General features: G+C 48.1%; 1 protein-coding gene across 4 annotated transcripts in view; it reads right to left on the bottom strand.

The window, feature by feature from the left end:
- The window catches only part of afap1l2 (actin filament associated protein 1-like 2), a 251,042-nt gene that overhangs the window by 87,879 nt on the left and 143,527 nt on the right, over positions 1–19,636 (bottom strand). For all 4 annotated transcript variants that reach the window (XM_038822031.1, XM_038822029.1, XM_038822030.1 and 1 more), the window contains exon 4: positions 6,774–6,868. In XM_038822031.1, the coding sequence (XP_038677959.1) occupies positions 6,774–6,868 (95 nt within the window). The remainder of the gene's footprint in view (positions 1–6,773; positions 6,869–19,636) is intronic.

Below are 19,636 nucleotides of genomic sequence, written 5' to 3'. Positions count from 1 at the left end.
TGAAGCAGTCTTGTGCCTCACAGACAGTCTCTTCCAGCATGCAGGCGGGGGAGGGGCAAGCTGTAAGGCCCCAGATACAGGAACTGATGACTTTTATCAAGGAGGAATTCCATAAACAGAGGAAATAAATCTATGAGGATCATGCAAAAGCCATTGCAGAAGTTGTGGCACCCCTGATGAGTACTTTGGAGCAGATGGAGAGGTGTTTGGAGGTTCAGGGGTCACAGATTCAGGAGATTGAAGGAGTGATCTCAGACCACAGCGATCGTGTAGTGGCTCTGGAGGCGGAGGTGGGGCTCCAAGGACACCTTTGTAAAACGCTGAGGGCAAAGGTTGAGGAGCAGAAGAATACCTCAAGAAGACAGAACCTGCGAATAGTGGGCCTCCCTGAAGGAGTGGAAGGTGTGAGTGCCACGAGGTACGTCTCGAGGATGCTGGCGGGACTGGTGGCAGAAGGGGTGCTAGATAAGGCACCTGAAGTGGACTGAGCGCATAGGTCTCTGAGGCAAAAGCCTAGAGCTGGGGAGCCGCTGCGGGCGGTGATCATGAGACTCCACATAAATTTGTGGAGAAAGAGAAAATTCTACGGTGGGCCAGGGAGAGGCATAGCTGCGACTCAAGAGGGAAATAACGTCCGGATTTATCAAGACATCGGAGCCTAGTTGGCAAAACGGCGGGCAGGTTTCAACAAGGCCAAGGCGGTGCTGTGCAGGTGGCATTATTACCCGGCGAAATTATGGGTGACGTTAGGAGGCCGGGAGTATTATTTCGAGACCCCAGAACCGGCCGAAAACGTCTTTAAGGAGCATAAACGGGGGGAGAACTGAGTGGACAATGCTTGGGAACCGGGGTGCTGGCACTATGTAATGGTAGGGAGCATGTTTGAAGTGGGTGTAGGGATTGGGGGATTTTCACCTTTTTGTGGGGTGGGGGGGGGGGGTGGTGATATGCATCACTGTAAATGCACAAGGGGTTAATGTAAATACATGTAGACTAGCTAGACACTAGAGGGAGCACCAGAGACATGACACACAGACATTCAACCAATAGGTCAATAAGACAGGACATGACCAATGGGCATTCAAGACACATACAGAGGTGACACTACCACAGGAGGGCATTACACCAACCCATATAAAAGGACACAGCACACATGATCTTCTTCTTTCTAGTGGAGACACTTAGTGAGTTCACAGGGTTGATTGAACACATCACACCCACCACATGGATTGTAGCAAACGGGTTAGATAGTCTGAGTAGCTATAGCAGGATTAACAGGAGAGTTGAATCCAAGTAGGAGAATCGTTAACAGTTTAATAAATGTGTTAAAGCTATCTCCAAGTCTGAACCTTCCTTTGTCAGAGTGCACATCAAGGAAGCAGCTTATGCTACCTCAAGAGCATAACAAAATGGGGAGGGGGGGGGGGGGGTTCCGTTCAATGTTGACATTGTAAGGAGTTGTAGGGGTGAAAGGTTTATGTGTGGATGGATGTTACAATCCCCCCTGCTGTTTTATGGGACTGTTTGTGTTTAACATCTGTTTGTTTGCTTTTGGAGAAGGTCACCTGGAGTTCAGGAGGTCCTTGTTTGGGTGGGGGAGGGTAAGGCCAGCAGGAGGCCTTCTTCTTTGAGCTGAGGTGTGGGGGGGGGGGGGGGGGGAGAGGGGTGTGGAGGTCATTAGGATGTGCCTTTGGGCAGGGGCAGCTGCGCTAGCAGGTTATGCTGGTGAACGGAAGTGAGGTGGCGGGGAGAAGGCCAAGAGGCGTGGCCGGGGGGAGGGGAGAAAGGGGAAGTGGGGGGGGGGGAAGAAGGGAAAGGGGAACTGCGGGGCGGGGGTGGTTTCTACGACATGGCAGGGGGTGAGAAATGACATGGTCAAGGGCAAAGAAAGGGGCCATCTGGGATGGGCTAGGTACAGAGTGGAATTAAACGGGCAGGAGTTAAGTGGGCGGGGAGGGTCCAAGTGGTGAAAATGAATATTCTGCCAAGGTTCTTGTTTATCTTTCAGGCTCTCTTAAAGAAAAAGCACATAATTGTGCAAAGCCAGCATGGTCCTCCTGGGGTTACATTGGAGGACCACACCAGAGTGGTACAGGCATTGGAGGTTCACCTTGAGGATGTCAATGCACTGCTCAATGACGCTCCTGGTTGCTGCATGAGCATGTTATAACACGTCCCCACGTCGGTCTGGGGCCTCCAGAAAGGTGGCATTTGCCATGACCTCAGTGGGTAACCCTTGTCGCCCAAGAGCCAACCCATCATCTGAAAAAGCATCTTGAAGGTGCTGGGAACCGTTGAGTGCCCCAGGATGTAAGCATCGTGCACGCCACCTGGGTATCGGGCAAAGGCATGCCTGATGTACAGCTGGTGGTCACACACCAACTGCACATTCAGGGAGTGGAACCCTTTCCTATTGATGAAGGGCATCCCCTGATGAACCGATTCATCGAGGGAGACATAGGTTCCATTGATCACTCTCTGGGCCATGGGCATGCCAGTGGCAGTGGCAAATCCTGCCACCTGAGCATCCTGGTGGGCCTAGTCCAGGTTAAATGTGATACAGCCTGATGCCCAAGCACAGAGGGCAGCCCTGGAATGATCCAGAGGCATAAAGGTTTAGGGCGATTGTCACCTTGACTGTCACCAGGAATGGGTGTCATCCTCCATTCTCCCCGGTGCCAATGCGCCACCATCTGGCACAGGTGGCACACATCTCCCTGGTGAGCTGAAGTCATCTGCGGCACAGGTGGTCCAGCAGCTCCACGAAGGACAGGCACCGATGCTATATACATAACCTCATGCAGTGCCACCTTCGCACCTCCTCCTTGACCTGTTGGATGGCCAGCACTCAAGCTTCACCAGCTGGTCCCTGCTCTTACGGGGAAGGCTGCTCTTGTGCAGGGTCCTCCCTGAACTGTCCCTGCTACTCCAGCCTCCGTGCATCCGCAACGGAAGCTGTGACCAGGTAGATAGAGAGCATAGCTGGCTGGACTCCAAAATTCATTCTCTGCAGCTCGGGTAAAAGAGACAGAGAATGTTAGCAAGATGAGTAGCCCTTGACAATCCAAAGCCATCAGGTAACATGGCCACCCTGAGTTGTACTGCTGCGCCACCCTCAAATCATCCCTCCCAACCCCACCTCACCCCTCACCCGGCCCCTTCAATATGTAGATGTCTGCACTGCACTCCTGTCCCAATCACTGACTGGCACATGTCCTCTGATGTGGGATCCTCAATCCTCACCACCCGTCTCTGTTAACTGGCGTACCGATGGCCGCTCCACCCCATGTCAGCGATAGGCTCTGAGGTCCCTGTCCTATTTCCCCCACTGGCGCTTACTGTGGGTTTCCTCAAACTCAGAGGCTTGTGTGTGAGCAGATACAACAGATGGGGGTGAGCGAGGGAAGTGTGAGTCTGCTGAGACCTGAGTTGCAGTGTGATGTGGGGCCTGGGTATAACACACAAGTTGTGACACAGATCTGGTCAGGATTCCAGGCCAGGGGCAGGATGGATGGGAGCTGGGGCACAGCGCACAGGCAGTGCTTGGAGACAGCTCGTGGTCCCAAGGGGTGGACTAGCTGACAGTATCACTGGTACGGCTTCCTCTCTGAGAGGGGCTGTGTGCCAGGGAGGGTGCCAATGACCATGGTGCATGTGTCCATTGTTTGGGGTAAGCTCTGCCCCCCTGCAGTCGGCTGGGCTTCTGATGATTAGATTGAGGAGTGCCAGCACCTGGTGGGCCGGTGATTGAGCATGGCCACGCCCATCCTTTGATGATACTGCTGGGGTCTGATGGTTTCCAGAGGGGCTGGCTGAGTGGGCTCCCACATGACCAGAATTACAGAATACAGTGAGCAGTCAGCAATGTGAACAGACAGAAGTCTGTAAGAAGCCCCAAAGGGGAGAATTGAAATAACACACTGCAGCACTAGTGGCCTGAGCTAGGCCTGATCACGAGGGGGACACCCTCAATCCATGAATTTGGCACTGAGTCGTTCTTCACTGCATCCCCCAATTTGTGAGAGTTTCTTACCATCTCGCTCCCCCGTAACTGCCATGGCGTCCACGCCCCGCTTGTAAATACTTGCATCAAATTGCGCTCAAGTGACTTCCGCCTCAGTAGAATGGAGCATCGCAGAGTGGTGGGGCGTGAAGTGTCCAACCCTCTAATGAGATTTAACTCCATGTAAATGACGGTGTTGTATGGACCTGCCGGTGCAGGGCGCAAACTTTGCTAACACCACCAATGTGGGACCAGAACATGGAGTCGGAATCGGCATGGTGATTGTTCCCATGTGCACTATTCTCCGCCCGGTTGCAACTCTCACTGCCGGTGAAGTGAAGCACTCAGCCCTTAATCGTCAGAATGGATACTTGCACCTTTAAGGAGCTGATGATGCATAATTACCCACATCGGGGCAGGAATTCTCTGGCCGTTGGGATTCCCTGTTCCTGCCGGCAGCGCATCCCCACCTGTGGGTTTCGCGGCAGCATGGGGTGGATTCAATGGGAAATCCCATTGACAAGCAGCGGGATTAGAGAATCCCGTAACCAGTGAGCAGCGCACCATCGAGAAACACGTGCTGGGAATCCAGCCCCGACTTCACTTTAAAATATATACGCACATTCGAGCTGTGAAATCGGCAGTTGTGGTAACTGTAATCTGGAATAATTAAAGATGACCTGGATTTGATCTTATTAATTTAGTTTAACTGAAACTGGCTGAGAAAGACTCACTCACTCTGCTGGGCTGATTTTCTCCTCTGCAATTTTGCCCACTCCCTGAAGTAACTGCAAAACAGCTCCTGCCACCAGATTTACTACTGGCTGATGGTCTCCAGTGTGTAACCCTTTGCTGGGGCTGTTTTCCCACCCATCTAATTAACTCCTCTTCAAATGAATGGGGTACTTGTTCCTTGGTGGGATTCATTTCCTGTAGGTTACAGTTCAAAGAACAGTTTTTTGTGACTAAGTTCAATTGAGGCGAATTTAACAGAAGTGCAGCGCATTGAAGTCCTGAGCAACTTGTAAAGAAGTTTTCCAGCATTGATCACCAGAAAGCACAATCACGCAGTTGTACTCCCTGCCTCGATCAATTAATAACAAGGGAGCATTATCATTAAGAACATTGCTTGAGAATCAGTTGATATTTCTTTTCTCAATTTACTGTCCCTCCTTGAGTTTTTTAAACAGCGAGTGTGACCAGCATCTTTTGGGCTGGAAAGAGTTGCTGAACACAACTCTTAGGATGCATACTCCAGTGGCAGAGATATTGTCATCAATCCAGGAAGTATGGACAGTAATTCAGATTCCAAAACTCTTCCAAACCAATACCATAAAGCATTTAGCAGCACATCTTTTCAGTAAATAGATTGCCCAAACAAACCAGGTCATCGCACTGCTTGATTATTCCAACCAATACGGATGTAATGACTCTGTCAAAAAAAATTTTTCCCAAGCATGCAATGTGACGTAATTCACCGTATATTCAGCTCAGCACTCTGGATTACGTCTTCACCAAGAGCTTATGGAAGCAAGTGAGTGGCATCATTTTGAGTCATGTCAAACATCTGAATCGAACCCTATTGAATCGCCACACTCGTTCTTACAGCAGGGAAGTGTTTAAGGGATTGCCTCTCTTGCCAGAATAATCTAACTCATTCTGTTTGAGTTGACTTCAAAATTTAACTGGAAGAGAAGGATCTGTCAGTAAGTGCAAGTACATTTCTTGGTTACACCTCAAGGAGGCGTTCCTGCTCTGCTCCTGTTCAAGGAAGCATGTCATTTATCACATGCTCCAACATATATAAGTTGTGGTAGCGCAGCCCCTTTAAGGGGGTGGGCTCGACGGACCAGGTGACCGGCTCGGGGCCAATCACGCGGGAGCATGCAAACATTGTCAAAGTGAGAGTTTGCACGTGGCCCTGGGACAGGACCCCGGCAATATGGACCCTGGAGTCGATGTGATTAGACCTGTTATATTGAGTTCTGTGCCTGTTACTTATCTGCCTTTGAGTTTCATCAATAAACCCCTTGTTAACTGCTGGAAGCCTCCAGTGTATGTCTCGAGCCACCACATTAGCAATTCCATCTATTCCAATGAAAGACTGAATAAACTTGCTTTGTTCGCATCAGTTTTGATGATTTTTGCTATCGCTGCAAATTTATTTCACTGCCTGCACTATCAGTAAGTTATTTACTCCAACATCAAAAATAAAGCGGCAACATCAGGATATCGGTCAAATCAGTCTCCTTTTTTAAAATGTTGACCAATACACCATGATATATCTGTCTTCCGATGTAATATCAAATTCAAAATCTTTACTCTCCCAACAAGAGCATGGTGGACAGCTCACCAACAGCTGGGGAAAGTTTGCGGTTGGAGCAGCTGTAACAGCAAACTGTCCTGGAAATGGGTCTGCGGCTTTGAAAAACAAAACAAAACAAGCCATTGTGATATGAAGTAACTGGCCATTTCTGCAGCATCGGATGAAGATGCATCAACTCACCTTCCTGGGATGAATGCGGAACACCTCGGTTCTGCTGTTGCGTTGGACACACGGTTGATGAGCACGCTGAAGGAAGTTCCTGAGGCAATGCTGCAAAGAACCTTTCCCCCCATAACACAGCCCTCCAGAACTCTGTGGGTGTTGCACTTTGATGAGGTATATGTAACAAATTAGGCAACGCTGCACGGCTGATTAGCAGTATGCCACCCGAGCACGTTCCAGAAATACAGGGAAAAATCACAAGAATATAACTTCAAAACTTACAACTTTAGTGGGTGGGAGCTGAGGCAAGCTCTTCTGAGGTGCAGGGGTGATCTTTTTAAATTCTATTCCATTGGGAATATCGCCATGATCCAAGCCTGGGGAAAGCAAACAAAGAAATCAGTCATACAATTTACCTCAAGGATTTCTGAAATTTCTCTAGAAATGGTTCTGAAGCTGTGAATGAGCTGGCACAATGGGCTAATTTAGGGGGGAATGCCATTTACGGTAGCGAGGGGTAGGTTTAGGTACTTGGGGATTCAGGTATCGAGGGAATGGACGGGGCTTCATAAGTGGAACTTAACGAGGCTGGTGGAGGAGGCCAGGGAGGATCTTAAGAGGTGGGATACACTGCACTTAACATCGGCGGTGAGGGTATAAGTGGTGAAAATGAATGTTCTGCCGAGGTTCTTGTTTATCTTTCGGGCTCTCCCGATCTTTATACCAAAGGTCTTTTTTCGGTAGGTGGACACAATCATCTCTGACTTTGTATGGGTGGGGAAGGTGCCGAGGATGGGGAGGACCCTGCTACAGAGGCAGAGGCTGCAGGAGGGGGGGGGGGGGGGGGGGGGGGGGCGGTTGGCGTTGCCAAACTTGCTTCATTATTATTGGGCGGCGAATGTGAACAAGGTGCGGCAGTGGTGGGAACGAGAAGGGGTAGAGTGGGTTAGGATGGAGGAGGAATCTTGTAAGGGGTCTAGTTTGAGGGCTATGGTAACGGCAGCATTGCCAATGGCTCCGAGTAGATATTCAGGGGCCAGCAAATCATGCGCACATGTTTTGGGGTTGTGAAAAATTGGGAAGATTCTGGGCGGGAGCGCTTGTGGTCTTAGCCAGGATAGTGGAGGAGGGAGTGGACCCGGACCCTTTGGTGGTGATATTTGGGATTTCAGAGAAGCCGGAGCTTATGGAGAGGAGGAAGGCTAGTGTCATGGCCTTCGCATCTCTGATTGCACGGCGCTAAATTTTGCTGGAGTGGCGGTCGGCATCGCCACCGGAGGCAGCAGCATGGTTGGGTGACCTGTACGACTTCCTGATGTTCGAGATAAAGTATGAGTTAAGGGGCTCAGCAGGGGAGTTTGAGAAAAGGTGGGGGATGTTTGTGACCGTGTTTGAGGAGTTGGTCACAGGGGAGTGGGAGGGGTTGGGTGATGGGGAGGTGAAAAAGGATGAAAATCTGTACAAACTGCACAGTTGATTGTTGGGAAGAATGTTTCCTGGGGTGCTTATTTGCTGTAACCTATTTTGATACAAGTTGGAATAAAATGCGTTTTAAAAAATAGAAATGGTTCCGAAGAAAAATCCTTATGGTTGAAATGGATGGCAGAGGTGAAGAAGCACCAAAATTTCTATTTTGATACTCAGAAGCTGACACTTGGTATGGCAACTGCTCGGCACAAGATCGCATGAAACTGCAGTGTGGTGAACTCAGCCCCATGCATCACACAAGCTTTCCACCCTCCCATTGATTCTGTCTGCACATCCCACTGCCTCAGGAAGGCAGACAGCATTGTCAGAGACCCCTCCCACCCAGGCTTTGCCCTCTTCCAGACCCTTCCATCAGACAGAAGATACAGAAGTCTGAAGACCCGCACATCCAGACATAGGAACAGCTTCTTCCCCACAGCTACTAGACTCCTGAACGACTCTCCCTCGGACTGATCTGTTCAGTGTAAGAACACTATTCACGATGCCCTATGCTGCTCTTGCTCATGTATTTGTTTTGTTTTGCCCCTTGTTCCGCACTGTAACCAATCACTATTTGTCGATGTACTATTTGTCAATGTACTTTGTCGATTATTCTTTTTTCCTACTGTGTATGTTCCCTTGGCTGTAGAAAAATAGTTTTCACTGTACTTTGGTACATGTGACAATCAACTTCCAACCCAACCAAGTAGATCAACATTTCTATACAAGTTCACCTTGAGATGAGCTTATACAGATGAAAAAAGAAAATAATTAATAAATGCAAAGAGTGTGAATTTTTTTTAAGTGGAGAAGAGTTCTAGAAATCCAACAAAACTTGTTTGAAAAATTAATAGGTTGAAAGGTTATTTTAAAGATTGAGGTGGTTCACAAAATACGGCACTTACTGAGCTAACTGTTGAAGGCTGAATCTGATTAAGTTGGACACATTGTAGAAAGTATCATGCTGTGACCTAGGATAGAGCGAAACCATGACTAGAATACTGAATTATAATGCCGGGATTATAAAGAAAGGCAATGTCCTTTATTATACTTAAAATGTCTTGAGGCTTCCTGTTTGACATTGCCACTTTCCAGCCTCGATGTTAACTCTTCCATTACAGTGCAGAAGAAGATTAGTGTCATGATGAAACCCAATAAGCAAAGAACCATATCCCCAACTTTCTGCAGAACAATCTGTTGCTGTTTTCACATTGGCAAGTTTCGATACATGCCCCTTCATTAATATTTTTAAAATCAGGCTCCCATAACACAACTGGGAACCTAATTTATATTTAACAGTTGCCTTCTGCGTTCCACAAGGCTCAGGAAATTCAGGAAGGAAGGTGGGATCTGGGGGATTTTTATAGTACTCTTTGCAGACCTGGAGAAGAGAGAGTGTAACCCCCCCTACCTCCCCAACCATCCACTACTGACGCATAGGAAGCTGTTGGCCTCTCTTCTATATATAATCGCTCCTATCTTCCGCCATCCTCTCCCACCCTGAGCGAGCTCCAGCCCCCAATCTGTAACCTTTTCCAAGATCATAACTGACTTCCTGCCACCCTCAGCGTCTCAGCGGTGGACTCCTGCCCCTGGTTTTCCCGCCCAGCAGAGAGCCAGCTGCCGTATTGCTGGGGGACAAATGGAAGAACACAAATATAATGAGGTTCTGCATTAAATTCAGCAGGATCGGTAAATTTCCAGACCAGCCCTTGGAAGGTGTGGAGGATTGTGTGTAGACACATGCCTGCAGCTCCACAAATGAGGGCTTGAGTATTTTAAATCCAGTCAGAATATTGCGCAGTTCAGCGGATAAGTGGCGGTTACGACCTTCGTGCTGTCTTGTCAGGGGCTCCACATTCGAGAATAGAGTAGGAAATTGGTGGGGTTTGAGATTGTACTGGGCAAAGTGCCATATCTTGTTTTGTAAAGCTCTGATAAAATGTCTTTTTTCATTACATTCATGGCAACTACATAGATACAAGTTGTTGTTGAGAGGCTCAAACGTTCCATGTAGAGCCAGAAGAAGTGCTGCTGCTCCCTGTAACCTCAAAGTTTAAAACAAGTTCAAACTTAGGGTGGGGTTTTCCGGCTCCTCCACAGTGTGTTTTCTGACAGCGGAAGTGGCTCACTATTGGCTGCCAGTGGGATTTCCGGTCCTGCCAATGTCTGCGCCATTTATGGGGGGGGGGGGGGGGGGTCACCTTCGGCGGGACCAGAAGATCCCGCCAGCTGAAAGGGCCAGAAAATCAAACCTTTTGAGCTTCTTCTCATTCTGACCTGCTTCAGAGCTGGGTCATCTCAAGCTGCTAAGTGAAAGCTGCAATCCTGTCCTGATGACGTTATCGGGACACGCTAATATATTAGTTAAACTGGTGATCCCTCCAGCTTTGGACAGGGCTCCTTGTCACCCACCCAGTGGAGCAGGTTAATATTGCAGGTGATTAACTGCTGTTCACTCCAGGGTGGGTTTCAGTGTCCTGAGCGATTTTAATGGCCCGTTTTGCACTGAAATTAAATGAAAATGAAAATGGCTTATTGTCACAAGTGGGCTTCAATGAAGTTACTGTGAAAAGCCCCTAGTCGCCACATTCCGGCGCCTGTTCGGGGAGGCTGGTACGGGAATTGAACCGTGCTGCTGGTCTACCTTGGTCTGCTTTAAAAGCCAGCGATTTAGCCCAGTGTGCTAAACCAGCCCCTACCTAAACCAGCCCCACTGGACAAATAAAGTTCAAATTGTTCCTCGGTTACAACATAATGCCAGTTTGCAACTCTGCTGCTGTTAGTGGTCTGCTGATATTTTGCCCTGCTAGAATAAACACAGTTCCATTAGGCCTGATTTTCCTGCCTCTTTCCAAGGCCCTCATCTTCGTTGCCATGGCATTTCCTGAGACAGTGGGGATAGGGTTGATTTCTTCCTGCAGCTGACGTAGGCCAAGAAAAAGCATTCCGAGTCACACCACCTCTCCTTTTATATTCTAGGTGATTCGGCAACCCAGTGCCGGAGGACATCAACTATGAACCTTCCCCGAGGAACTGCAGGTGCAGTCAGGAGCTTCTGGCTAGTGATATTCAAGGCCTGACACAAAGCTGCAGGTTGCTACCCTTCTGCTGGTGGTGGTAGGCCTCGTGGCAGGTCTGACCTCCAGGCTGAGGAATACAGCACAGTGTGATCCTATAGCATCAATGTTCGGTCCACCTCAAGGTGCATCAATACATCGGGTTGGAAGACTTAGGGTCCAGTCGCCCTTTGGCAGGCCAGTGTTACCTTAGTAATGGAAATCACACTAAAAGTACTCCATTCACCGTATCTCACGTTTTACTGCATAACGAAAAGAAGACAGCAACAGTAAATCCAGTTTATATTCTTGCAAATGCGTGTGTGCTCAATGTGTTTAGCTGCCTGTTGGTGCTAATGCTGTCCATACCTTCCTACCTTGGGGTTAGTTTAGGTGCTCCAGCTGGCAGGAGTAAGTGACTGACGGCCATTTTGGAGGCTAGCTGGTTCTGTTCGCAGGTTGAGGAGGATGGGTGGGGGGGGGGGTGGGGCGGAGGCAAGTAATAAAACATACCATCAATCTCAGAGATCACAGTCTCATCCATGCCTCCTGTGCTCCTAACTCCAGCTATTCTCTCAGCATGTCAGTGATTTACAGTGAAATAAACTACTGGCAATCATTGAGGTAGTGAAATTCTGCACAGTGACTCTCTCATTGCTATTCTGATGGATGTTGAAATCAGAACTGCTAGGTTTTTTTTACCAGTAAAAGGATCCAGACAGCATTGATTGATGAGAATTACCACAACTGGGCTTGCTGTCATGGGGGACCCACTGAAATGGCCCTGGAGTTGCCAAACGGTCCTAGGTACACTGCAGTGCCTTCATGCACAACTGCATTGATGTATGCCCTCTGTGGGATACTTATTATAGACATCAATGACTGCCTAATACATTGACACTCTGTAGCAGACGTTCCGAGGTCCCAATCTTTCGGCTCTATGGCCGAGAAAGGCTCTAAACTGTGTTTCCAGCTGAAGGATTATCCGCAATTGCTTCACTTGCTCTTCCTCGCTCATGCTCAGTGTTTCAATCACGGTTCCTCCTGAAACTCACTGCCATAGAGGCATTTATGACGGTGTTGGTACATTGAAGAATGAATCACATTGGGCGCTGCCCTCTTCTTTGGCAAGGTTAATTGGGACTGCTTCAAGTTTAACATCCGTCACGAGAGAAGACAAACAAAAATTGATTTCCTTTCCAAAACTCTACTTGAGAATATATTGGATTAGCCACCTGTTGCAGAAACTGTTCGATTTTCATCTCGTGCCACTCTGCTGGGCTGTCCCAAACAATGCAATTGAAAATTACTCCTATTGTGCCACATGATATTAGGATTGAGAGTTTGCCTGGGAGACAGTGATCAAATTGGTTATGAGTGAATTCATAAACAAGTGAAGTGAGAAGAAGTAACGTGAGAATAGATGGAAGCTTGGAGGGAAACTCCCCTTCACTCTGACTTCTCCATTATGATCACTTCAAAGGGAACTGGCATCTTTAGATTATAGTTGTTCTCCTATATCTGCCTAATCCCTTCTGTTTTCTGACACTTCCCCAATCAGCGGAGAAGCTGCAAGTGCCAAGAACATATGAAGTGACATCTAAGTTCCCATCATGCAGTATGCCAAAATTCTAGGTACATTTATGTTGGAGTTAGATTTAGTTCCAAGTACCTTTAAGCACATCAGTAGAGCAAGAGTTAAGAATATAGGAATGATAGTAGTCTGTTCACCCCCTCAGGACTATTCCGTCACTCACTTAGGCCATGGCCTGAATTTATCTACCCTCCTTGGTTCTGTAACTATTAATCCTTTGACTAGTGAAATTCTATCAATCCCAATTATAAGCATAAACTGCTTCTGCAAATCAAGCCTGCCAAAAATGGACACACATGGTTTGCATTCTAAAGGTTATAAGGTAGTTTGAGTGGGCATTTTCACCATAGATAGACTCACTTCGGTTAATTTGCTGGCAGATTTAAACTCTTTCCACATTTTCAGCCTGATCTGCAGCATACTGGAAGCAGCACAGATATGAACCACCACCTCCTCCCATGCACTCCCACCCACCTCCAACTCGCCATTTGTAAGTAAGTTCTGCCAAAGAGGGCAGCCTTCCTATGAAGACTTTTCTCTCCAATAGCAGGGCTACAGATATATTGGAAAATCGCTGCCTCGTGGACATCTTTACTCCATTCCAGAAATGATTTAACCACCAAAATCTAAGGTTTAATTCCCAACCCGCAAGGTTCACTGCATGTTCACTGAGAGTTCACTGCATGTACAAAACCAAACCATATCCTGGGAAGATTCAATAGGATGAGGGCTGCACCACGCTAGCCAGGCCAAAGACAGCTGCACTAGTCACTGCTTAATCCACAAGAATTCTTCTTTAAAGGATTTTTATTAAACTCTTTATTTTAACAAATAGCGCAACAAAACCACAGGAATGGCACAGCTCAGCACAGAATACAGTCTCAACATACATGGAGCAGAGGGATACAGGAAAACGGCAATATAATTGGTTCAGTATAATCATTCCATTCGGTGACTCCATGCGCACCACCATAGAACAAGGAAGAGAAGGATAAGGCCATGGAAATATGGTAAAATGGTGCACAACGTCTTACACAGCGATCGCTCACGGCGGCCATGAGAGTTCAGGATAAATGCTTTGCGCCGCGATGGGGCGCACACCAGAACATATCTCCCTCAACTCCAGCAACACCAGAGGTACCAATGACATACTGTAACCCCCTCCCTCTGATTGGCAGGCACATATGTACCCCTGCAGGAGCCAATCACGGATTCTTATACCCCACCATAACAGAAATAGAAAAAAAAAGAAAATATGTGAGAACCCCAATTCCAGAAGCATGTTTTACAGATGCCACACAACGTCACATAATCCCAACCTCAGGCACAGTACAGAACAATCATCATTCCACATACTTATACAGAGAGGACCAGCAGCTGTAAATTTGGGTTATGGTCAGTGTAGTCAGTGCTTCCCAGCGCATTAAACAAGACAGGTTACAAAAGGGAGAGCAAAAGTTCTCAAGATATGAGAGGACCAAGAATCAACCATAAGTCCCTATTCCTCCAGTGCAGACCCACCCCTAATGATGCAGAAGAGAAAAAGCTGCTCATTCATGTAAAGGAAAGCCCCAATCATAAGGGGAGGGGCAGTGGGTGTAACCACAGTACAGGATGGCCTAGCTCAACCTCACACCCTTGTGCACTTAGGTATCAATAAACCAAGGATTTCAAGCACATCAAAAAACCTCAGTCTTTCAGGATGTTCCAACTAAGTGCCTTCGAGAAGGGATGTCTTAAGCATAAGAGGGCGACAGGATATTAACCGCAGCACCAGACTAGGCCTAGACCAGCATGCTCTGAGGCAAAGGAGTCAATACCCTCAAGACTCCCAGTACATGCCAGGACCCACCAGCCTGAGCCTTCGTGGGGCTCCCCCTCAGGGTCCCTCCCTGGCCTGATGGGCAGCCAGATCCTCAGGGTGTGGGGCGGGATCCGGCACATGGTCCGCTGCCTTGAGCATCTGAAGACGCTGATGCTGCTGCCACCATCTCCGGTGTCTGGCCGCCTGGACTACCAGCAAGTTCTGGGTCCAATATTCCTGTCATAGCGTTCAACATCTGTAAGGCATTGGGAGAGAATGTTAGACTGACAAACAGTCGTGGTTCCCACCCCAGGACCCTCCATTCCTCTAATGATCTACCCCCCTTCCTCCCCCCCACGCGGAACACCCAGCCGCAGCGAGCCCCTCTCATCGGACCCCAGACCCTGTACCCCGGACACATGCTCACAACGCAATCTGGACCTGCCGCTGATCCCCTCCCAGTGGCACTCACGCACCCTCCGGCCGTGGGCATGTCCCGGGAGCTGTGTCCCATCCCTGTGTGTTCAGATGTTGACTGTTGCGTGTGTGGTGTTGCTTCGTGCAGTTTTCAGGCACAGTGTCCAGGCATCATGGTCTTATAGGGATGCCAGGCAATGACTCCCGTGTGCGACAAGGCCTGCCCACCCACGGGAATCCACTTGGGTTGTGTGAAGTGCTCAGTTATCCATAATTGGCAATTCCCTATTAGCAATAACCTTCAGCCGCACGGCCTGAGGCCTCGGCAGTCGGCGGGGGTTATCATTCACAATGGCGGCCAGGATCCCGATACGTTCGGCACAGCCAAGGCGTCAGCCCGCTCACCAGCCGTACCACCACTGCAAGCCGGCCCCCACCCCTGCCATCACCAACCGTCCCAATCAAACAGGAGGGTTCTCTCTGATTTAACGTGCTTTCCCACCAACAAACTCCAATCAGGGTCATCCTGGGACACAGCGCAAGACATGCATCCTCCCAAAACAGATAATTATGGAATATGCATTTGGATAAAATAAAGGATTGAAAGTCGAGTGGGACCCGAGTTTGCAAAAATGCAGCCGTTCCCCCGCTCACATCGCGTGAGCCGCCAATCCGCAAGAACTTTAACATGATGAAGGTTGAAGGTGTGAATGAACTCAGGCAGGGTTCCCCATCCCAGCACTCTGTAGAATCACAATAGGTCCTCCAACATACTCAACTTACAGCAATTGGCAAACTTTAACGACAAAACATCTGATTAAGTTCCTCAGCCTGCAAATGCAACCACAACCCATCAGTTGAAATAAAAATATTGACATAATTAGAATGATATGCGTTGGCAAAAGATGCAAAGGCGGCATGGGGAATAGTTTTCTTGCAGAACGACTGGAATGCACAGCTTGGAAGAGCAGGGGAGACAGATTTAACTGTGGCTTTCAGAATCGTAGAATCCCTACAGTGCAGAGGAGGCCATTCAGCCCATTGAGTTTGCACTGACCCTCCGAAATAGCACTCAACCCAAGCCCACCCCCTCACCCTATCCTAATTACCCTCTAACCTAACCTACACTGAGGTGCAATTTAGCATGGTCAATCCACCTAACCGGCATATCTTTGGATTGTGGGAGGGAACCGGAGCACCCGAAGGAAATGCAAACTCCACACAGACCGTCGCCCGAGGCTGGAATTGAACCCGGGCCCTTGATGCTGTGAGGCAACAGTGCTAACCACTGTGCCACCATGCCGAAGTAGATTGGAAAAGCACATGAAGAGGAAAATAAATAGCAGGTCTTCTGGGGCAACGTGTGTTGCTTTGCAGAGGGCTGCCACAGGCTTGGCAGGCCAAATGTCTCCCGTGCTGTAACAATGTTATATTGCGTATGTCCTTATCTGTGATGGGCTTTGGTAGCAGGTCATCGATTTGGGAATCCCCAGGACATAATTAATGTTTTTTATGGCCACATTTTCCATGTTAACTACCTGTTATCTGATTCTCAACTTACTGCTTCAGTTCCAGTAAAATAAAGCAGAATATATGAGATGCTGTAAGTCTGAAACAAAAGGAACCATGCAGGTAACGAACAGCATTCTAGCTAGTATCTGTGGAGAGAACATAACATGTTTAGATTTCAGATGAAGACCCTCCTTCAGAATTTCAGAAGATGAGTCAGGATCTAAAATGAAAACCCACCCCACGTGAACTGCCCCAATTCCAGTGATGAGGAATAATTTGGGAATCGTTAACTTTGAGCTTTGAGGGCAGCATGACGGCGCAGTGGTTAGCACTGCTGCCTCACGCCGCCGAGGTCCCAGGTTCAATCCCATCTCTGGGTCACTGTCCAAGTGGAGTTTGCACATTCTCCCCGTGTCTGTGTTGGTTTCGCCCCCACAACCCAAAGATGTGCAGGGTAGGTGGATTGGCCACGCTAAATTGCCCCTTAATTGGAAATAATGAATGGGGTACTCTAAATTTATATTGAAAAAAAAGTTTGAGCTTTGCTTCATGTGTGTCACAAAATGGGATTGCTGGCTTTCCCTGGAGTGTGATTACAGTTTTAGTATACTCCCTCCAGAGCGCCGCAGTTACTATTCTGTAGCTGCCAAATGGAGCAAAGATAAAGCTAATTTTCAGGAATTGACACCAGGAATTTTCTCAAAAGTATTGGTCAGAGCTGCGCCAATCAAAATGGGTCATGTGCCTGGATGTCCTTTGGAGGATCGCAGAATTTAATTTTTTCAACAGAACATGAGGATAAGAAAGAGAAGGAAAAAAACGTGCATTTATATATCACCTTGCATGTCCTCAGGATACCTCAGAATGCCTGAACCAATTAAGTCCTTTTGAAATGTGCTCACTGCTGGAATATAGTCAAAATGAGTGCAGCAATTTCCCACAAGCAGCAAAGAGATAAAGGCCAGATAATCTTTATTCCAACTACGTTAAACACAAGAAGCAGCCATATTGGGTAACGATGGAAAACTGACAATTGGGAGGTCAATATTGTCCAAAACAGCAAGTTAACCCCCTGCCCCTGTACAAATAATGCAATGGGAACTTCTGCTTCCACCTGAGAGGGAAGATTGGGCCTCGGTCTAATGTCTCATACAAATGTTGGCACCTCCGACAATGCAGCTCTCCTTCAGTAGCGCACTGGCGTATTGGCCTGGATTGTGTTCTGACTGAGAGCCAAGGGTCGCTGTCACTGAGACAACGTTGGCAAATTGTGAACATTTAGTGTTAAAGATGAAACTCAAAATGATTTAAGTGTATATATGAATTCAACACTGTCCCAAACCCAGTGCCGTTTGTTTGAAAATATAACATTAGGCTAATCAGGCTAATTAGGCTAACAGGGCAGCACGGTAGCACAGTGTTTATCACTGTTGCTTCACAGCACTAGGGTCCCAGGTTCAATTCCCGCTTGGATCACTGTCTGTGCGGAGTCTGCACGTTCTCCTCGTGTCTGAATGGGGTTTCCTCCGGGTGCTCCGGTTTCCTCCCTCAAGCCCCGAAAGACGTGCTGTTCGGTAATTTGGACATTCTGAATTCTCCCTCTGCGCACCCCAACAGGTGCCGGAATATGGCGACTAGGGGCTTTTCACAGTAACTTCATTGCAGTATTAATGTAAGCCTACTTGTGACAATAAAGATTATTATTATCAATGTGAGGAATGCTGCCGCTGAGAAACAGAGATTTCTCCATTTGCTAACAAGCTCGCAACACTCTCAGGTCAGGTATGGCTGCGAATCTCCCTCTACCCAATTCCAACAATTTACTTTTGTTCTGCTCTCAAAAGCGCACTCATTCTCTGCTGGCTTGGCGTGACATTCCCATTTCCCACACCAATAAGGGGCTGGTTTAGCACACTGGGCTAAATCGCTGGCTTTGAAAGCAGACCGAGGCAGGCCAGCAGCACGGTTCAATTCCCGTACCAGTCTCCCCGAACAGGCGCCGGAATGTGGCGACGAGGGGCTTTTCACAGTAACTTCATTTGAAGCCTACTTGTGACAATAAGCGATTTTCATTTCATTTCATTTTTCAATAATCCTGCTCTCTCTGAAAGTAATTGCTTATTGAGTGCTAATTGTGTGCGGTGTGCCAACACCCATAATAACTGAGTTGACAAAGTCCAGACTCAATCCACGTAGGCCCTTTGTGACCAGCAGAAATTGGAAAGCTTCATTCAATCTATTAAAATCAGATTTGAACCTAATTCCTGAAGGTGGCAGGGCAGAGCGTTAATGGTAATGTCACCCATTCGATTAAATAACTCCACAGATTTTTTTTCTGCAAGAATTCATACTTTCCTTTGGCTGAAGACGGTCATTTATTTTTTAACAACTGTTAACCTTTGTCACCAGTTGATGATGTCATACTATTAAGTATAGGCAAATTATAACTGCCAACTTTACACATCATTGGCATTTTATAGAAGTCAGTAAAACAAGGTTTTTTGTTAACCAGCAACTAAATAGAAAGGAATTCCAATGAAAGGTCATCAGTTTTAACGTTGGGCTGAATTTTCCCAATCCTGTGGTGGCTGTCTGGCAATATGGTGAGGAAGTCGCCAGGATGGGAGCCTGACGTCTTCCCGCCATGACGGGAACTTTAGCAACGTGGTCGCCCGACAAACAGCCAACTGATTCACTAAAGTGGCCAATTATACGCCACCACCATGGGCACTTTAGCCCATGACAGAAGGGCCCAAGCCCATGTGCGGAGACCGCCTGGTAACCCTGGCAACCTTTCAACATGTTCTGTAAAGGGCAGAGAGTGCTCCTCGATGGGCAATCCATGCCCCTGATGATAAAGGTGCAGCCAGTGCACCATGAGTGCGCCCCCTCCCCGATCGCTGAGGTCCACCTACCTGGTCTCAAAGTCCCCTAACCAACTTCAGCTCTCTTAGTTGGGCGCCCCACCATTGTGGCGTCCAGCCCCTGGTGATGCAGCCTCAGCAATTGCCACCTCTTGTGATGGCGTTGCTGAGGCTAAGCTGTCAGCTCTCTGATTGGGTCAGCAGCATGAGGCCTCCGGGTCCCACCAACTCCCTGAGAATGGTCACCTCCTGCTTTCAGCCCTGGTGGCAGGATTACAAACCCCCAGAAATTCAGCCTGTTAACTTTGTTTGTCTCTCCACATATGCTACCTGTCCTGCCAACGTATCATAGAACCATAGAATGATTAGAGCACAAAAAGAGACATCCTGCCCATACTGGCTCTCTGCAAGAAGAACTCCCTTGTCCC

Source organism: Scyliorhinus canicula, chromosome 16, assembly GCF_902713615.1.
Source record: "Scyliorhinus canicula chromosome 16, sScyCan1.1, whole genome shotgun sequence".
NCBI classification, from domain to species: domain Eukaryota; kingdom Metazoa; phylum Chordata; class Chondrichthyes; order Carcharhiniformes; family Scyliorhinidae; genus Scyliorhinus; species Scyliorhinus canicula.
The sequence above is the reverse complement of the archived record's forward strand: the minus strand, read 5'-3'. Positions and strand labels throughout refer to the sequence as shown.